The following is a 20378-nucleotide window of genomic DNA, read 5'->3' on the forward strand; positions in this document are numbered from 1 at the left end:
ATTCATTCCCAACAGGTATTTACTGAGCACTTATTGGGTGCCAGGCACTGGTCTAGACCTGGGGAACAAAACAGAGTTCTGCCCTCCTGGAGTAGCATTCTAGTGGAGTCAGACAGAGAAGGAGGAGATAAACAGGAAGGGAGAGGATTGTTTGCTGGTGGTAAAAGCTGGGGAAAGAGTGGGGGAGGGCTAAGGCATATGGGGTGTGGTTGCAAGTTTTAGGAATGTGAGCAGGGAGAATAATTGAGTAAAGACCTGAAGGGGGTGAAGGATGGAGACAGCCACGTGGGTATCTGGAGGAAAAGCATTCTGGCAGAGGGAAGAGAAAGTGCAAAGTCCCTGAGGCAAGAACAAGCCTGGGGGCTCAGTGCAGCGCTGGCTGCAGGAGAGGGAGACAAGGAGAGATGAGGACTGATGAGCATTTAAAATCTTCTGTTTTGAATTCCTTCAAAAAAGATCCAGCAAGTTCATCTACTGACTTTAGATGTGTTCATATACTCCCATCTGAGGTGCTAATTTCGTACTACTGTTTTCTGTCAGGAGAATCATTCCAAACCAGTGCCTTCTGCTCCTCCTGGGCTCACTCACACAAGGACTCTCCGGAAAGTCAAAAGGACTTGGTTCCAAATGGCCACACAAGCTGTGTTACCTTGGGCAGGGCACTTACCCTCTCTGAGCCTGAGTTGTCCCAAGGAAACTCAGTTGCCTCATCTGTAAAATGGATTAATAATAAATACAGCTTCCCACACCTACCCCACTTGATTGTTTTAGATTTAAATTAACAAGATTATATCAATAAAGGGGGCTTTTCATTGAAATGGGCAAGATCAAAATGTCAGAGAAGTTTTTGTTTGCTTCAGCAAAGCCTGAGGTTACGGGGTTGGCTGCCCACTCTGTTCCACCACCCTGCTCCTTGTATTGTGTCCCAGTTGATTCATTCTGCCTCGGTCTGTATCTGCTGAGGGGCACTCATCAAACGCCCAAGGACCTCGAAGACAAGGTTACCCAGGGTGCCCCAGGAGCACCATGGGGCTGAACTGCCTGGGAGGACTGAGTCCACTGCTCCATCACTCCAGTTGGGTGGAACTGGGTGGGCCCGGTTCTCCTCCCCAACCTCCTTCCTATTCCTCCTCCAGGTACAATGGTCCCAACCTGGTTCTGAAGTACGACCGGGCCCAGAAGCGGTTGGTGAACATCGCTGTTGATGAGCGCAGCTCGCCCTACTATGCGCTACGGGACAGGCAGGGCTATGCCATTGGGGTCACAGCCTGTGACATCGACGGGGATGGCCGGGAGGAGATCTACTTCCTCAACACCAATAATGCCTTCTCAGGTAAGGGTTGGGGGCCCCGGGCCTCTACCTGCTTCCCCCAACCCTGACTGTGCCTCGGGCCCCTGGCCTTCCTCGGGCCCCTGTTGCGGGCTGCTCCAGGCTCAGTTCCCTTCTTCTCCAGGCTCGGAGAACTCACTCTGTCTGGTAGACACCCAGTGACTCCTTCTCTTGTTCTCACTAGGCCCCTGGGCTTAGAGATGAGGTGCATGAGCAAAGGTCAACCATTCCTTCCTTCGACTTTGTCCTCTGTGCTCCCTGTCTGAGCAGCACCCACCCCTCCGGCCCTCCGGACCCCTCGTTCCTGACCACCCCCTGCCCTGTGGTGGTGACTCAACCACTCATCACTTCTCACCTGGGCTTCAGTTGCTGCAGCCAACAGATGCCCCCTGGAACCACCCTCTGTGCCACTTCTAGGGGACCTTTTAAAAATGTTTTGAAATCCTCCAAGGGCCCCTTGGAGCCCCTACAGGGCCCCTACAGCTTTCAGATGAGCTCATTTATTCACCCTAAAAATTCGGGCCAAATACCTTCTTTCATGCCACCTGGAGGGCCAGGTGCTGGGGTTACAATTTGGAGGAAGGTGAAGCCTGTCCTAGCTTAGAGCACCTCTGAGTCACCTGGGGGCTGTATCCCTGCAGATGCTGGGCTAGGGCCGCCTCAGCTCCCCTCCCCATCACAGCAGAATATGGCAGACTCACACCATATTTGCTGTATGTGTTCTATCTGTTTTAACAGATAGGCCTGGGACAGGCCCAAAAGGGACAGAAATATTTGGGACAGCACCAAACCCAAGAGGTCTGATTGGGCCCAAGATCTGGCGCAGCTCATACACTCACAGGCTATGCTGATGGTGCTGGGCCAGGGACCACACTTTGAGTAGCGAGGTCCTTCATTCTAAGGAATGGACGAGGGAAACCGACTCACGGGGGTCTAGGTAACAGTAGCAGTGGTGGTAGGTACGGCTTGTGTTATGCCTGCTGCGTGCCAGGCCCTGATCTAGCATTACCATTGTCTCACTTAAGCCTCACTTGACAGCTCAATGAAGCAGGCTCTGGGGTATCCCACTATATAGTTGAGGACACAAAGGTCACACAATTTGCCCAAGACCAACGACGTGTATGTTTTAAGACTCAAACCCAGGAGTCTGACTCCAGATCTGTCCTTTAAAGCAGGACACTCAATCCTAAGTCCTGGGGGCCCAGTGGAGAACGTGGTCATAGTGGGTGCTCAGGGATTCACGAGGCGGGGGGCTATGCTCCTGGGGCTGCAGGTCGAGGTGTTCCCAGCCCCTGACTCTCATGTTCTCTCAGACCTGACCTCTGCTCACTAGGTTGGAGTCTGCTGCCACAGGGCATAAGAGGAAGTCCCAGGCACAGTGTCCTCCGAGAGAGCACAGGACCTCACTTTTGTCCCTGTAGGGCCAGGCCAGACATGCCCTGGACCCCTCCAGATGACAGCAGCCTCTTGGGAAGGTCGTCCTGGGTATTCACTATCCTGGACCCTCCCAACCTCCTAGAAGCAGGTGATTGCCTGGCCATGGGGACCACAATCCCTGTCCCCTACACACACGCACTACATACACTCACACACTCACACACTGGCTTTCCCCTGGGTCCATTGTGTTCCCCTACTAGTTGCTGAGCTGAAGCCAGGACCCAGCCCTGGACTGGCCCCAATGTTGAGCCCTACTGGTTGCATGAATGGGAGGGGAAGAGGTTGGGGCCCGTGCCAGGGGCAGGGGCGGGCCAGGCTGGCAGCCCGCCAACCTTGTGCAGCCAAGAAACAATGAGGCACAGCCCCAAGTGGTGTTTTATGGGTTTTCATCTCATCTTGCCACCGAGTGAGGCCTGAGAGATAGTAATTATCCCTACACAAATATCAGGGCATGATTACCCAGCTGGATTTACTGCCCTCTCTCCAACCAAGCCAAGATTGGATTAGGACACAATTAATTGATGGGCTGATCAACCCTTTCCTGTGGGGCAAGGTCAGGAGGGGAGCAGCGGCAGGGACAGCTGTGGAAGGGGTGAGTCCCCAGGAAGATGCTGGAGGGCAGGGAGGCGAGCGGGGTGGGGGGGAGAGCTATGGAAGGGGGTGCTGGATGAGGTCCTGGGAGGCAGGATGCCAGAGGAAGGGACAGACAGACGCTTCCCTCCGCTCACCTCGCACAGAGTACCTGGGGTGGGACCTGTCAGGTGTCTCCGGAGCTGCAGCCCCTCCCACACGCCGAGAGCTTTCTGCTGAAAATCCTCAGCCCAGCCTGCACACTGGAATCTCCTAGTGGATTTTCAACACCCCCAGTCCTCAAAATGTACCCCAGGCCAGTCCAATCCACACCTCTGGGGGTGGGACCCGTTATCAGAACTCAGGTGATTCCCAGTGTAGGAGAGATTGAGGTCCACTACCCTGGAGTCCTGTTAATTCCATTCCCAGCCTACTGGAGCCCCAGTCATTCCCTAATGGACTAATTCAGTTAGTGGCCTAATATTTATTGAGCACCTACTGTGTGCCAGGCACTATTCTAAGCACTGAGGATACCCAGTGAATGAAACAGACAAGAGCCCTGCCCTCGGGAAGTTTGCACTCTCCCTAATACGGCCTTATATTTCTCTTGGTATCTGACCACCCTCTACCAGTCCCCTGGATCTATGCTCCTTGAGAAAATTCCTATGTTGGTCATTTTGTGTCCTCCCCTGGTCCATCAAGCCCTTAAACATCCTAACAGCACAATAAAAACTTGACAAATAGGGGGCCTCCCCGGTGGCACAGCGGTTGAGTGCTGGGTTGTGAAGCTGCCCGCAGCCTCTGCAGCGCCGGTTCAATCCCCAACCACCAGGCAAGGGTCCCACATGGTGCGCAGACCTCTCCTGCCACCCGCTGCTCCCCTCAGCAGTGTACTTCGTCAGTCTGCCTGTTCTGTTCCCCACTCTGGCTCTGGTGAATCCTCTCACCCTCCCGCGCTTGTGACTGTACCCAGTGCTTGTATAAATAAATAAATAAATCTTTAAAAAAAAACTTGACAAATAATTCCAAGAAAACAATGCATGGGCCATTAGCCCTGAGAGGAAGCATGCCAACAGAGAGAAGGCCAGGGCCAGGGTCTGGGACTTCCCTATTTGAAGGTACAAGTGTTCACCTGGGGAGGCTGGAGTCAGACCCCTAGGGCTGGGGTAAGGATGGCAGTACCCAGCAGCCCAGCCTCAAGCAGGCACCTCTCAGTGACCTACTGTGGGTTTGAGGGATGTGTGTGGGTTTGAGTTAATTTTTCAGTTGAATGATTCAGTTGATTCATTGACAGTGGGCCGGCTGTGGAGCAGGGACACCGGTGCCATGTCAGCACATCGCCACTGCCCCCTGCCCACCATGGGCAACCCGAGGTCCTTCCTAAGAGACCACAGCAGCTCACCTCACCCGTGGCTACTGCTGGGAACTCCTTTGGCCTGTGCCAAAGTGTTGGAGGGGTTTGTGGAGTGGAGGAGGAGTTCCTCTCCTCTCCCCCAGCCAGGCTTAAGGCCCTGGCAGAGGGCTGAGACCCTGCATCCTGGCAGGGCCCTGGAGGTGTCAGTTTATGCAGACCTGAGACCTGTCCCTTGCTTTCTAAGTGACCTTGGGTAACATACTTGACCTCGCTCAGTCTCGACCCCTTCGTCTGTAGAACAGGAAAAGTCCTCTCAACTTCGTCAGCCCAGCTCCCTCCAGTGCTCGGCAGACTATATCCAAAGCCCTGAAGACTGCCTCCAACAACTTCCTCTTGGAGCCAACCTGCCTTTCTGACCTCATTTCTCCACTCTCCCTCCTGCTCACCATATTCCCACGCGAGCCCACTGTACTTGCTATTCCCTCACCCGAAATGCTTCTCCACCACTCTTCTCAGCGCTCACCCGTCATCCGGGCCCCTTCTAGATGAGGTCTTCCCTGAACACCTTGGGATCATCCTCTTGCATTCACTCCTTATATCCTTAATCTACTTTATTTCTCTTCATAGCACTTTCCATAGCCTGAAAACAGTTTATCTACTAGTTGTTAGTTGTTCATCTTGTCTTCTCTACCACTCAGCTCCTTGGGGATTGATACTTTGTCTTGTGTGCTGCTGTATTTCTGAGGCCCAAAGCAGTACTTCAGTTACTTAGTAAACATTTAGTCCATGCCTTTAAATGGGCAACTGAGATAATGAATGAAAGCACATGCTATGGTGTCAGTCCAAGACACTATGGTGTCGTGGACTCATTACCTGCTAAGGTTCAATTCTGAGCTTTTAGAAGTATTCTGGGTGTCACAGCCTCCCTCCTGGCCCATAGGAGTGACTCTGGGATCACAAAGAGAAAGGAGAGGTCAGGGCTATGTAGTGGTAGTGAGGGTCTTGTGTAAGCGAGACACCACTCACATGTAGGGACCGAGAGTGTATGGGTTCAGGGTTAAGAATTGGGAAGTAGGTAAGAGGGAGAGAAAGGAGGCAGATTGACTGCCATCCCAAGACAGCCTACGCCAGGAAATCGGCTTATTGCTCAGCTAACCTGGGCAAACACAAGCCCATGTATTTCAGGCAACAACATGTGTTGAAAACCAGGCAGGAAGATATGCAGGGCAAAAGGGGTAAGAGGCAGGTCAAGTACCTCCCTCCACATCCAGAACCCCAGGACTTCCTGTAGCTCCTGGTCAGAGCCCATGCCCCTGGGGGTCCTATACTAACCACCTCCCTGCCTCGCTGCATGGTCCTGAGCATCCCCCCGCCATGTCGCCTGGCAAGAGGAGCATGGGTACCGGGTGGGTCAGTGGGAACTGTGATCCCTACCACGCACTTATTTTTAATCATGCAGGTCAACAGAATAGTCCCTGACCATCTGCTATCTTCAGTCCATGTATACCTCCCTCCTTTCTTACACAAATAGTATCATGCTGTACTCCCAATGTAAGAAAACTGACTGCTCTTTTCATTTACCCATCAGTCATCAGTTTCAGATATTGTGTTTCACTGAGATTTCTTTCTCTTTTTATGGCTGTATAGTACTCCATTGTATAGATTTGCCAGTGGTTGAGTTGGTCCTCTGTTGATGAGCAGTTATATTGCTCGCAAGCTATTATTGCTCTTAAAACAATGTCACCAAATAAATAAGTTTGTACAACATGCCATTTTCTGCAATTGCAGGTGTGTCTGTTAGATAAATTTATAGAAATGGAGTCGCTGTGTCAAAGGAATATACGTGTGTGGTTTTGATAGACATTGCCAAATTGCCTTCAAAGGGACAGGGATAATTACACCCTCATCAACTCTGATGTGAGTGAGCATTTGTCACTATTCTCACCAACTCAGTGTCATCATTTTTTTTAATTGCCAATCAGATAGGGAAAAAATTGGTATCTAAGTGTAGTCTTAATTTTCGTTTTTCTTAAAATGAGTGAGGCTGAGCACATTTTTATATATTTGAATCTCTTGTTGGCTCATAGCCTTGGCCCATTTTTTTCCTATTGACTATTGACCTTTTTCTTATTGATCTGTAACACCTCTTTATAAATTAGGGAAATTATCCTTCTGTCTGTAATACAGGTTACAAATAGTTTTCCCTGGTTTGTCATTTTTCTTTTGCCAGCATTCTTCTTGGCTTTTGCAATGTGGAAAATTTTTATTTTTGTGAACTTGGATTTATCACTCTTCTTTGATGACTTCTGGGCTCTGTGTTATACTGAGTCCTTCAGCAGGGACTTTTGTGACTGAGCGAGGAGACAGCCATCACCATGCCAGCGAAGAGAGGCAACTGGGGCCTCTGCCCTTCCAGCCTCTCTGCCTGCACAGCGGGGGTGCCATCTGCTCTTGAGAGCAACCCTTGTCCAGCAGTCCCTTCATCCAGACCCAGTTCCAACTGCACCCCAACAGTGTACACCTTGCTTCCAAAGGTGGTCCTCAGCCCAGCAGCTTTGGCAACAGCTGGAAGCTCATAAAAATGCAGAATTCTTGGATCCCATTGTAGACCTGCTAGGCCAGAATCTACGTTTTAACAGGAAATATGGGGCTTCCTGTGTCTGGGAAAGCCCTGAGCTCCACCCTCTTTTCCTAGGATCCTCTGGGCCCCAAAATGGATCCTAGTGTCTCCTGTTCCTCAGTCACACTTCTCTTGGATGCAAAGTTCTGATTTCAGCTCACCCTAGACAGCCCCATTTAGGAGGGTGAGTTCATTAGTACTCAGGCATCTTGCCCGACCCCACAAGGCCTCATTAGCATGAGGGTCCATAAAAAGCAAGGATGGGGGCCAAGGCTGTCAAAGTAGCACCATGAAGATTTTGGGATCCTGGAGTCATTTCCTTGGTCCTAACACAGTAGGTTTCTGGGGATCCGGGGACTGTCCCCCTCCAGTCCCCACACCCCAGCTTTTATACAAGGAGGGATGAGGCTGTGCCGTCAGACTTCAGTTTGAAGTTCAACATTGCCACCTAACAACACAGTGCCATCTCACTTCAGCAAATACTTAACCTCTGAGCTCCAATTTCTCTCTGTAAAAGGAAGGATCTGTCTTCCTGACTATAGACAGAGCTAAATGAGCTCATGTGGATGAAGCACCTGGCAGGGGTTGATGGGATTTCCCTTTTCACCCCAGAATGGAAGAAGACTGAGGTCAGAAATCATATTGGGGAACCCAGGGGCCTGTATTCATTCTTTTCAAATGTCCTTTGCCGGATGTTCTCCTCCTGGGGCCATCCCTGCTTTGATGGGTTTCCATTGACTAAGTCTCATAAAGCCCTTGTACTAAATGTCACCATGCCTTTTGGGGTGTGGTTTATTGAGGACCTGCAGCCCTGTAATCCCCCAGAGACCATGATGGTGGTGATGAGGATAAGGATAATGATGGTGATGATGGTGGTGGTGATAGTGATGGTCATAATGAGGGCAGTGATGATAGTAGCATTATTATTTATTAAATGTATGTTGTCACAGGTATTGTTTCTAGTCTTTTATGTATGGTATCTCATTTAATCTCGCAACAACCTGATAAATAGGTGGCTATCCTCATTATCCCATTTTACAGATTAAAAAAGACAAGTGCCCTTCCCAAAGTCAACCTGGGCCCAAGATGCAGTAATCTCTCTGCCTTATGTGTGAAGTTGGAGGCTGAGCCCTCTGCTGTGCCTCACATACTTGCTCACCCCTCTCTTGGCTACCCATGCCAACAATGCCAAACCATGAGTCAGGTAATCCCTGGTAGGGGACAGACACTGGGAGAGAGGCACTGGGGTCACTGATCCTTAGGAAGAGCCCCTATAACTCACATTCCCAGTGGCTCCAAAGTGCCCTCTGGGGGTGGAGCTGGATGTGGATGAGAAGGCAGGTTGGTGAATTAATTTGCTTGATTGACACCACTGTCCTCAACACAGAACCTTCCTTCTTTCTATTTGTCTGATGACTCCCACCTCTGCCCTCTCTTCCTCCTCCTAAGCCCAATGTGGCTGTCCCTGGGACTCAGTTTGAGGCCCTGGTCTTCCCCTCTGTCCAGCTCCAGCTGTGCTGACTATACGCTAACCCCCTGGATGTGCCTTCTCAGATTGTCTGAAGACAAGCTCCTGAAGGCCAACTGGCCGCTGCAGTCACTGACCCCCCTTTGCTCTGGTCTGCCATACCTCGAAATCCCCCTGCCCTTCCAATCCCAGCCTCCAGCACCCAGCTCTTCCTCCCCACTCCCAGTCATCACCCAGGGTAGAGGCTGAGCTACTATAAAAGTGACTATGTCCTTCATTTTCTTCCCTGTTAGCCCACCCTTTACTCCACTGCCAAGCAAGCTTTCTGGAAACACTGTCTTCCCAGATCACAAACCACAAATGGCCTCTTTGCCTCAGTTCTGGAATTAGTGGGTCTTTCCTTTCACATTTCTCCTCCTCCACCTGCACAGATTCTCCTTCCTGAGCACATTCTAGGTCACCCCTCCTGCCTAGAGCACCACCCTGTCTCTCTGCCCTAGCCAGAGAGAGCCATGCCTATACAGGCTTGGAACTCAGACAGGCCTGAGTTTGAATCTGTAATCCCTCACTAGCTCTATGGCCTTGGGAAATTGACATAACCTCTCTGCCCCTCAATCTCTCCACCTGTAAAATGGGGCCACACCATCTCTTAGGGTGGCTGTGGGGTTTAGATGAGATGACGGTTGTAAAATAAGGGGTTCACATGGATCCTGGCCAAACACAGGAGCCATGCTGTTACTCTGACCCTTCAAGTCCTAGTTCAAGTACCTCCTCCATAAAGGCCCCCCCATCACTGTGCCTCCTCCATCCTGATTTTATGGCATCTTCCTGATCTACCACCCTGTCTTGCCCCCAGGGTTCTACTATCTGTGGACTCTCAAGCAAGTGCCCTTGTCTCGTATACCTTAGGGTCTTCCTCTGTAAATAGGCATGGAAGTAGAACCCATCTCATGGGGTGTGGTGAGGCTAGTGAGTGGACATATGTGAAGTGCCTGGCACATGGAAAGTGTCATAGGTGTGTTATTAGTTTTACTACTGGCCCCTTTGCATCTGCTTTAACTGCCCATCCTGCTGTCAAATCAATTGCAAGTGCCCTGAGTCAGGGACGGAGATGCCTATTTCCCTGTGACTACCTCCAGCACCTGGCACCCAGTAGGGCACCCAGCAGGGCCTGGTGGGTGCCCTAGCCTCATCCACCAGGCCTGGCAGCAACTGGCAGATCCCCCAGACTCTCAGGCCTTCCAGGCTTCTTTAATACCAGGGGCCAAAGTAGGGTGGGAATGGAAATTGGCAGATGGGCCTCTCACAGGAGCCCCTACCCCGCCCTTGAACCCCTTCCCATTTCTATAGGCCTCTGCCCTCTCAGGACTCCCCCAAGAGCCCTTCTCTTCTCCTCCCTAGCGACTGTCCCCAACTCAGCGAGGGAGCCCAGGGCAGGATGCAGCGACAAGGAGCCTCGGGGCAGGACTGCACACTGACACGGGCCGGGGGCCGGCGCTGAGTGTTTATTACCTGTGCCATCGACCCACACAGCTCACTGTTTATCTGTCTTCCTGACACACCTAATTACCCAGGTTGCAGCTGCCAGAGCGTTTGCTCTTCCTAAATCACGGGCTCCCATCCCTCCTGTCGCCCAGGCCTCCAGGCCTCTGCCTGCAGAAGGGCTGCCATTGATTTTGCCGTTCCCATTTATGATCTACAAGGCTGTGCATCGCTGTTGCACATTTTACCTTAATTAGTTTATTCTTCTGGGCGTCCCTGGTCAGCCTGGAAGCCAGGAGGCTGGAACAGGGGAAGAGGCTAACAATACATGGCACCCTCACCCCTGTGGCCACAAAGCCCAGCGCCTAAACAGACATCAACACCCCAGGACAGCAATTTGCTCAGAACAGCGACAGCTACAGATGAGCTGCAAAAACGGGTTCCATGGTCAAGTGTATTTGGGAAAGGCTGAATTAAATAAAATTAAACCTGTAATTTACTGCGGGGCTTAACACAGCTTTGCCTAGACTGATATCCACTGAGAGTCCCCCAGAGAAGGGGTGGAATATTTGGTCATTCCCGAGCTGAAATCATCATGAAACCTTGTCTCCAGGAGCTCTGAGACCAGAATTCTGTAAAACACCCATTGTGGACAATTGTCTTGGGTGAGGAGTGGGGGATTGGAGGTGATAAGGCAAACCGAGGGGGCGAGAGTCAACCCTGGGCCCATTTCTCCTGTTGGCTAGTGGGGGGCAGGAACTTGGGGACTTGACAGAATTGTCCTCCTGACTGCAGCAGTGCCTATTAGAGCTCTGCAGAGCCCCACTGCCGGCAGCTATTTTCTCCCCAAGGCCCAAGCTTTGGTAAAATTGAGCTTCAGTATTTCTGTTTCAGCTGGTGGTAGTGTCTAAAGGGGCCCCGATTTGACAGAGAAGGGCAAGGGTCACTTGCTGTTGGTGAAGGCTGGAGACGCAGATGCCTGCAGGGCCCGCTCGGAGGCCCCCGGGCATTAGGAGGCGATGACAAGGCTGCTACTGCCTGGGGATCAGCGTGAAGATGGCATTGGGGGGCCCCTGGGCCCTCTTCCACAGCCCTGAAATCCAGAACACTCTGAAAGTCTCAAGTGCTTTTTTTAAGTTTGTGGGAAAGTGAATTGATAGCAAAACCTGTCCTGAAATGATGTGAACTATTTATAGGCTTTATTTATCCCACTTGGTGTGAATATTCATATATTTCACTGCAGAAATATTAATGTGTTTAATTACAGGTACTGCCCCAGTCCCTGTGTGTGTGTGTGGGGGGGGGGGTTATGCAATAAATGGTGTGTGCACTGTTACCTTTCTCAAACATAAAGGGGGAAAATCTAAATTTCTGAGCACATCCAGTCCCCGGGATTGCAGTGTGGGGCTGCAGACCTGGAGGGGGTGCACAGTCGGCCGTCTGACCTACGGCCAGGGCGCCATTGTGTTTCCTCCTGAAATCCCACAGCTATGCTGAGGGGCCAGAGCTGGTCCCAACTCTCAGAAGAGGAAACCAAGTCGGAAGAGGATAAGGAATTGACCAAGGCGAGGAGGGGACGGGAGCCAGAGCCAGATGCTGGCTCAGGCCACTACGGTCAGGCCCGGTGCTTCTACCGGAAGCGGCTCCTCAGCTGCCCTGTAGGCCTCCCTTCCCTTCACAGTTGTGGCTCCTCAGTCCAGGCATCCACCGGAACAAACCCCTACAGGTCTTGGAGATCACCCCCTACCCCCGTGAAGGGCCAGTCCCTTCTCTGGACAGGGCTCTCCCCCCACAGAGGGTCAAGCAGGGCAGGCTGCTTCTGCTCCAGGGCCAGCTCCCTGCTGTCTGGCAGGCGGCTTGGGGGTCAACTCCAGACCCACAGCTGTGTTCCTGTGGGTCCCTATGATCTCAGGAGGCCTGCGGGAGGCCATGCAGAGATCAGACTCTTGTCTTCTGGGCAGAGTAGCCTGAGGAATCCTTTTTACACTGCCTCACACAGTTCTCACACTCACCCTCACACAATCATTCTCACGCCTGTTCACTCATCAGTTCTCACATACTTTTACACACTCACCCTCACTCTCTTGCACTTTTCACACACTCACCCTCACTTCCTCACTCCCACAGTTGCACACTTACCCTCGTGCCCCATCCTCATCCATGCATTCAGTCACCGAGTGTCATCCAGCCCCGCGGGGCAGAGCTGGTGTCCCTGCAGGGCCTTGGAGAACACCTCATCTAGCCAATGGCAATAGTCATTGCTGACACCTACCACTTGGAAGGTGCCACGCTAAAGCTCTAATGTGTGTCCTCTTATTTATTCCTCACAGTGAACTTGAGTGTAATCATTATTTACAAATAAGAAAACTGAGCCTCAGAGATACTAAGCTACTTGCCCAAAGCCAACAACTAGAACCTGGAAGTAGAATCCAGGCAGAACCAAGGCAGGATGTGACATGTCCTCAGACCTTCAGTTCTCAATGGCTGTGCCATTCTGCTCCCCTTGGTCTAAGCCCAGTGGGTGTCCCTGGGCCAACCAGGAGCCAACTTCCCCAGGCTCACCTTTCCCCATTCCTCCCCTGCCCTTCTGTGTTTCCTAGGCTGGTCCCAGAGGTAGAACATTATCCCCCTTAAAATATGAATGTCTGGGTCTCACATTAAGAAAAAAACTAAGGGTGAGGGTGGAGGGGAAAGCTCCTCCTTAGCAAGCTCAGAAGAGCAAGCCTCCAGGGCCTCCCCGGTGGTGCAGCGGTTGAGCGCTGGGTTGCGAAGCTCTCCGCAGCCTCTGCGGCGCCGGTTCGATCCCCGGCTGCTCCCCGGCCACCGGAGGAGGGTCCCACATGGCGCACAGACCTCTCCTGCCACCCTTTGCTCCCCTCAGCAGTGTACTTGGGTCCTTCTGCCTGCTCTGCTCCCCGCTCTGGCTCTGGTGAATTCGCTCACCCTCCGGCACTTCTGACTGTACCCAGTGCTTGTATAAACAACAAACAAAACAAAATAAATAAATAAAAACATGCCTCTTAAAAAAAAAAAAAAAAAAAGAAGAGCAAGCCTCCAGCCACTGGAAGGCCTTCCCTCGCCCCTTCCCCAGAGCAAAGCCTCTTAGCCAGCAGTGAGCCTTGAGAGTACACGTGGCGTGCTGTGTGGTGTCCATGTGTGTGACTCACTGCGCTAGGGGCCTTAGCCTCTGTCCACTTCTCAAAGGAGTCAGTATCCGAAAGAGGTGGAGACCACCACCCTCTAGGGCTCTAGGAGCAGAATGGCACAGCCACATCCTGGGAGCAGGGCTCTCCCAGAGGGCTGCCCAAACCCCTCACCTCACCTGAGTGCTGCCATCTGGTTCCCCTGGGGTGGAGGTGACAGACGTGCCACATCTCAGCTTCCAGCCTTTTCTCTGTGTGGACTTAGAGACGCAGCACCAACCGGGACCACTCGGTCTGAGTCCCAGATGGGTCCTGTGTGTGAGCAGAGCATAGCAGCAGCTCTGGAGGAGTGTCAGTGCTGAAATATGGGCAGTTCCGGGACCTCCCATGTGCTGGTGCAAGAGCCCAGGGCAGATGGCACAGCCCCTGATGGAGGTCCTCTCGGTTGCATGGTAACTGTGACATTTCTCCCTAGTTCCTGAGTCCTGGGCTGGCCACTTTCACATACCTCTGAGTCTCTTCTCTCAACTGAAAATACTTGAGTGCCCCCCAAAGAGAGAAGAGTCTCCCCTGCTTGAGTGAGCGCTGCAGGAAGTGCTCACCCTGCGCAGAGCACCCCCCCTTCTCTGGCCCTAACCAGGTGGCGCCCTGGCACTGTCCATCAGCCCTCGTTTTCCTCCTCTCTCCAGGGGTGGCCACTTACTCGGACAAGTTGTTCAAATTCCGCAATAACCGGTGGGAAGACATCCTGAGCGACGAGGTCAATGTGGCCCGAGGCGTGGCCAGCCTCTTTGCCGGGCGCTCTGTGGCCTGTGTGGACAGGACGGTGAGTTCAGGGGCCTTGGGGGGGCGCACGCAGTGAAGGCAGCAGGGTTGCCGACCGCAGGTGTCCAGGCAGTGGGGCTCTTGAAAGCAGAGCCCAACTCAGCAATGCTTTGCACGAAGTAGGTGCTTAATATTAAGACTTGCAAGATGAGGCACAATAGACGCTCATGTCCTTTCTCGTGGGCAGGCCCCAGCAGCCTGCAAGGAAGCTGACCAGGGGCTGTCATCGTCATGTCCACTGGACAGATGAGGGCCTCAAAGGCAAGCTTGGAGCAACACTGAGTGGGTCGCTATGACGAGGACACGAATCAGAACCTTCTAACGCTAACCCACGTGCTCCTTCATTCATCTAGTCGCCTAATACTTATAACTAATTGCCTACTGTGTGCCAGGCATTGAGCCCCAGGGCCCGTGTAAATATTTATGGAGCAAATTAAGGCATGACAAAGGGGCACGTGAGTGGGTGAGTGGGGGGGGTGGCCTGAATGTACAAACACTGGCTAATCAATAGCTCCCTCGGTGCTCCGTGCCCTGCCGGCCCACCCTCCCAAAGGCACCAGGCCCCAGAAACTGGGGAAGACAGGTGAGTGCTGAGTGCAGAGGGATAGGAGCAGCTGCCGCCGCCTGCCCTGTGGGCGCCCGGCCTGTGCCCCAGCAGTGCCGGGAGGCTGCCGTGGAGGTGATTTATCCCTCCTGTCACCTGCTCCCCTGCCGCCCCCTCCTTGGCTTTATAAACAGTCATTACTGAATCAGGGCCCCAGCTGCTGCCCAGCTTCCACAGAGCCCCACTCAGGGGCAGGGGCAAAGGGGCCGGCTGGTTTAGGAATGGAGATGGCACCAAGGGGATTGGGGATTCAGCGTGAATCTTCACAGCAGGGGCCTCCAGGCCCTGGGAGAAGGCAGGTGCCAGGTATAAATATTTATTTCTTAACAAGCTGGTGCTGAGAAGAGAAGCCAAGCTGGGCTGTGAAGCCACATTTAGCCCTGACCTGAATCTGTGCCACCTGGACTCCTGCCTGCCCTGTGGGAGGGGACGGGAGGCTGCTCTGTGTGTGTGTGTGTGTGTGTGTGTTGGGCGGCCGGTACCCAGAGAGTGGGGAGGGTCTGGGCAGGGCAGACCTCCCCACCAGGCCTCTTCTCACTCGCTCCCCTGGTTTCCTGTCTCACTCATTTAGGACCAAGTCTTCCCACACTCAACTAAGGTAGGAGCCTTCTCGGAGCTAGTGGGAGGGCTGTGAAGGTTAATCACAAAGAGATGCACTCTTTGTCCTAACAAGGTCACCTGCACACCTACGCACTTAACCATGGGACAAAGGCACCGTGTGAAAGGCAACAAAGAGACTTTGACACCACTGGCAGGCGGGCATGTAGCTGCTGGCTCAGTCCCCACTCAGTCCCAGCCTTCGGGGAATAGAACAAACCCCTCCAGTGGGTCTGCCACCAGGACAGGGGGTGCTTTCTGACTCCAGCCACCCCCTTGGTAGTCCCAGGCCTGGGACTTGCAGAGGGAAGGAGCAGGGAGCAGTTAGGGCCAGCTGGAATGTGCGAGATAGGAATTCAACATGTCAGGAAACACAGGAGCAATCATAAGCGTGCGAGCTAACGCTTCTTAAACTAACAGCAATGGAAGCCCTAGCCAAGTGGTTTCCTCCGTCACCTCACGGAAGCTTCATAATAAGACTAGAAAGTACACACTGTCATTACCCCCATTTTACAGACATGGAAACTAGTGCTTCAAGCAACGAAGCCACTTGATCCAGATCACATAGTAAGTGGCAGACAAAGCCAGGAACTGAGTCCCTCCTTCCTGAAAATAAATCAGATGAATTTTTACCCCTCGACTGCCCTGCCTCTGGGTAAACCAGTATCAGACACAAATTTCTAACCACAAGTTCTCTTGCAGCATTTATCCTACCCACCAGTCCCTCAGCCCCTACCTGGGGCCTTTTTAGCCTACCTGGTTTGTGGTTCTCAAAGTGTGGTTCCTGGAGCAGCAGCACCGGTATTGTTATAAATGCAAATTCTCAGGCTCCACCCACTGCACCCTCCAGACCCACGAATCAGAAGCCCTGATGGTATTGCCAGCAGTCAGGGGTCCTGCTAGCCTTGCAGGTGATGCTGATGCAGGCTCCGTTTGAGAGCCAAGGTACCAGGGAAATGTCGCCACCCCACCTCGCCGTTCTCTCCCTCTCCCCTTCCAGCCTGCACCTCTTCTCTACCCCAAACCCAGAACAGCTGCCTGCCTTTCATCTCCAGCTGCCTCATCACTCACCCACTTTTCTGGATCCCTCTCAAAGCCAATACCTTACAAGAAGCGCTCCCTGATCGATAATGATTATGCCTCATGTTTTAGCATTTTTATCTTTTCAAAGACCTTTCACATGTGTTGTCTCATTTCATCTTCTCGACAACTCTGCCAGGAAGCAGGGGGAAGTGATCCTCACCAACATGTGAGGTGATGAAGCCAAAGCAGGTGAAGAACCTGCCCAAGGACTTAGAGCTGGATGGGGGCAGAGCCTGGACCTGCAGTTCTCAGACTGTGGTTCTGGACACAAAGCATCAGCTTCACCTGCGGACTTGGAATGCAGATTCCATTCCGTACCTTCTGAATCAGAAACTCTGGGGCTAGACCCCAGCCTCTGCGGTTTAACAAGCCCTCCAGGTGATTCTGATGTAGACCAAAGCATGAGAACCTGTCCCCCGGACCCAAAGCTGCAGAAACATCTTCCTTCCCCTGGAACAGCTCATCCTGCCAGAATTACTATGGTCTGAGTTCACACGGGAATTTCTGCAACTTCTACAGCTGTAGCACATGTATGTTTGTCAGTTTTGTCACCCCAATACGTTGACATAAGGAAGTAGGTGTAGCCAAATTTTATAAGTATTCTAATGTCTAACAGAGTGCATTTCAGTTCATGTGGGCTTAATTGCCCATTTGTTGATGAGATTGCTAACAGCTGGTGGGGTTAGGCGCGCTGCAGTGATGGAGCACTTTCACCTTTGGCCTCATTCATTCACTCTTCATCCAATCATTCCACACATGTGGAATGGGCAAGAACCTCTCAGAGATCCCCCCTCATGAAGCCATGCTGTAAAGCAGTACATTGCAAACTTCACCTTTGCATAGGGAGCATGCTGAAGCCTTGTAAAAATGCAGCTTCTGATTCAGCAGATCTGGGTGGTGCCTGACAGCCTGTATTTCTAAAATGCTCCCGATAACACCAATGCTGTTGGTCCATGGACCACTTTGAGTAACAAGATTTGTAAAGCACAGATTCCTAAGTAGCCCAACAGAGACTCAGAAAACCAAAAAAGAAAGGGGAGAGGGGTCTTTAGGAAACAACTCTGTCACTTCCAGCTTTGCCCCCTTATGTCTTCTGCCTTGCCTTTTCCATCCAGAACCTGGAGGACCTGCTTGTGGCTATGTACAACATTCTCTGTTTCATCTCTGCTTGGAAGGCTCTTTCTCTCTAGCTTCCCCTGGCTGAGACTCCTCTTAGAAAACCTTTCTGACCTCCCCATTAGTGCCCCTTCTTGGGGCTAGGAGCCCCTCTTCGGTGCATCTAGAAAATCCTGTACATCCTCTCTTAATCACAACATATCATTCATTGTATGATCGCTGGTGTCTCTATACATCCCAGGGACCCCAAACCCCTTCGATGCTCTCACCCAACGAAATGATCCCTAAGAAGGAATAAAGTCAGTGACCAATTGGGTGGAATGGGAGGTCCCGCTTTTGGGGCCATTGGAAAAGAAACAAAAGCAAGAAAAGGCCCCCAGGACAGGGGGTGAGACCGTACATGCTTGTTTTGAGCTCAACTGTTTGTCTTGTGTTGTTTTGTGTCAATAACTTGCCTATACGCAACCTAAGGACAAAGACTTCTTAAGTACATTTACAGCAGAGTGCCTTGCACGTAGCTGGAGCGCAAGAAATATTTACTATCTAGTTAATTAGAGGGAAATGATGAAAGGATGAGAGGAAAACTAGAAAACTGATTTAGAAATCATGTGGATCTCTTGGGAGAAAGGAAGCATCCATTAAAGAAATAACATCATTGTAATAACAGACAGAAAAGAATCTTCCATTAGCAGTGTTTCGGACTAGAGAGTGACGAGTAAAGAGGAGCTGGTGCCCAGGGCTTCTCCTGGCAGCAAAGGGGAAAAAAAATTGAGACCGTGTTATAAAGGCAGAAGCAATATATATTTCTTTCTGGTAATATGGAGGAAATAAGGGAATGGAAGAGGGAAGGAGGCTACTGCATAGCTGAGCTCCTGAGCTACCAAAATAGAGGAATAAAGAAGTAGAGGGTAGGGAGGCGGGAGGGAGATGGCTCAGGGAATTTGCTTGTCATCTTGGCTGGAGTGAGCTTGAATGGGAGAGAGAGAGAGACTGAGAATAATGGGAATTGGTAGATCAATCAATCAGCAAATATTTATTGAGCAGCTACCCTGGCTGGCAGCTGGAGAGAGCTCAGCTGGAGGGAGGCACATTAGAAAATTGTCTATAAAAAGGTGGTTGTGGGGGAGAGGGAGGGCTGTGTTCTTCTGGAGCAGGAGAGGCAGGGCTGCTTTATTGTAGGACCCTGATTCCGGGGCTTCGTGCACTTTGCAGCCCCTGTGACAAGCACCTCTGGTGCTGTGCTGTGCACAGCCTGCGGGGCCATGGACACCAGACAGGGGGAGGGGAGACCCAGCCTCGGGGAAGAGCCATGGTCTTGCCAGAGGAGGGAAGAGCTGCTTTCTGGGGGAAAGACGGCCCAGAGCCCAAAGGAGTCTGCTCACCTACCTTCCTCCCCTTCTCCTCAGGGCTCCGGGCGCTACTCCATCTACATCGCCAATTATGCCTACGGTAATGTGGGCCCTGATGCCCTCATTGAAATGGACCCCGAGGCCAGTGACCTCTCCAGGGGCATCCTGGCACTTAGGGATGTGGCTGCTGAGGCTGGGGTCAACAAATATACAGGTATGCAGAGTGATGGGGGGGAGGAGAGGAGGGGACTGTGACCTGGGGGGCCAGGGCCCCACCCTGCAAGGTTGAGTCTGATCATCAGAGACCATGGGGAGGGTGGACTGGTGTCCCTGGGGAGAGAGGATGAAGGTCTTATTCTTTCCCGCCACCCACAAAAGACTCCAATGGTTGATGAGCTATTGGAGGAGTGGACTTTGGGGGGCTCATGGGGAACATCGAACACAGCTTGCCAGAAAGTGGGAGTGAGACCACCCTCACAGCCTCTCCCAGGAACCTCTTACCCCATTTGCTGTGGCCCAAATGATGGGTGAACAGGGTCTGTAGGAGAAAACTGACAAATCAGAAAGGCCAGGATTTAAAGCATTCTTTATTGCCAAACGGCAGATGAAATTATTTACTTACACATAAGCGGCCAGGAATGGAGCGCTAAATCCCTAAGCCTCGGCTGGGTCCCGTCTCAGATAACTGAACTCAAAGAATTGTGTTCTTGTTCCAAAATCTTCCCAATCCTTTTTTGAAGCTCCCCCCCCCGCCCCCCACCGCTGCCGCCGTGTCTTTCTGGTTGGAGGACCTATTGTCAGCGCCTCTGACGGGGAGATCTTTCTAGGGAAGGCTGTTTTTCTAATTCCAGCACGGCTGCTGACTAAACTCTGATAATCTGCCAATAGCCTGCTGATGGCAGAGCAATCCAGTTCCTGTTCGGGGTGCCAAAAATCAGGACGCCAGAGCTATGCACAACGCTGCTCACGTGACTTCACCCTCACACCCAACCTGCACTCTGGATGTAGCAATTCTCTCGGTGGTTGACCTCCCTGATATAACCGCCCCCACTCACCCATCGACAGCCTTCCGAAGGGACAGCCGGCCTGACTCGGAATCCTGAGCCGGAAGGTGATGGGTAGGGCCATTTGAGTCATCCCCCGCCCCCAGACACCTGGGTGTGGCATAACCTCAAAGTCCTGCCTGGAACGGGTTGGTCTCGGCCTCATGATGCCCTTCTCTAGCCAGCTTCCCTCCTCAATGGAAGGGGAGATTGATGATGACCTGTCTGACAAAGTTAGTGGGAACAAATGACTAGACAATAAAATAGTTTGCAGGGCTGCAGCCCCCTCAGAGTGCTCGAGAGCCCCACACCAGAGTGCAGCAGGAAGCCTGAGTGTCAGTAATAAACCATGTTTTC

The 20378-nt window shown here is 52.1% G+C and overlaps 1 protein-coding gene across 3 annotated transcripts in view; it reads left to right on the top strand.

Moving 5' to 3' along the window:
* Positions 1–20378, top strand: part of CRTAC1 (cartilage acidic protein 1) — a 130607-nt gene that overhangs the window by 79937 nt on the left and 30292 nt on the right. For all 3 annotated transcript variants that reach the window (XM_054690194.1, XM_054690193.1, XM_054690195.1), the window contains exons 3-5: positions 1137–1333; positions 14094–14230; positions 19036–19192. In XM_054690194.1, coding sequence (XP_054546169.1) covers positions 1137–1333; positions 14094–14230; positions 19036–19192 — 491 coding nt within the window. The remainder of the gene's footprint in view (positions 1–1136; positions 1334–14093; positions 14231–19035; positions 19193–20378) is intronic.

This window comes from Talpa occidentalis, unplaced genomic scaffold (assembly GCF_014898055.3).
Source record: "Talpa occidentalis isolate TD23 unplaced genomic scaffold, MPIMG_talOcc4v2.1 talOcc4.8, whole genome shotgun sequence".
Taxonomy (NCBI): domain Eukaryota; kingdom Metazoa; phylum Chordata; class Mammalia; order Eulipotyphla; family Talpidae; genus Talpa; species Talpa occidentalis.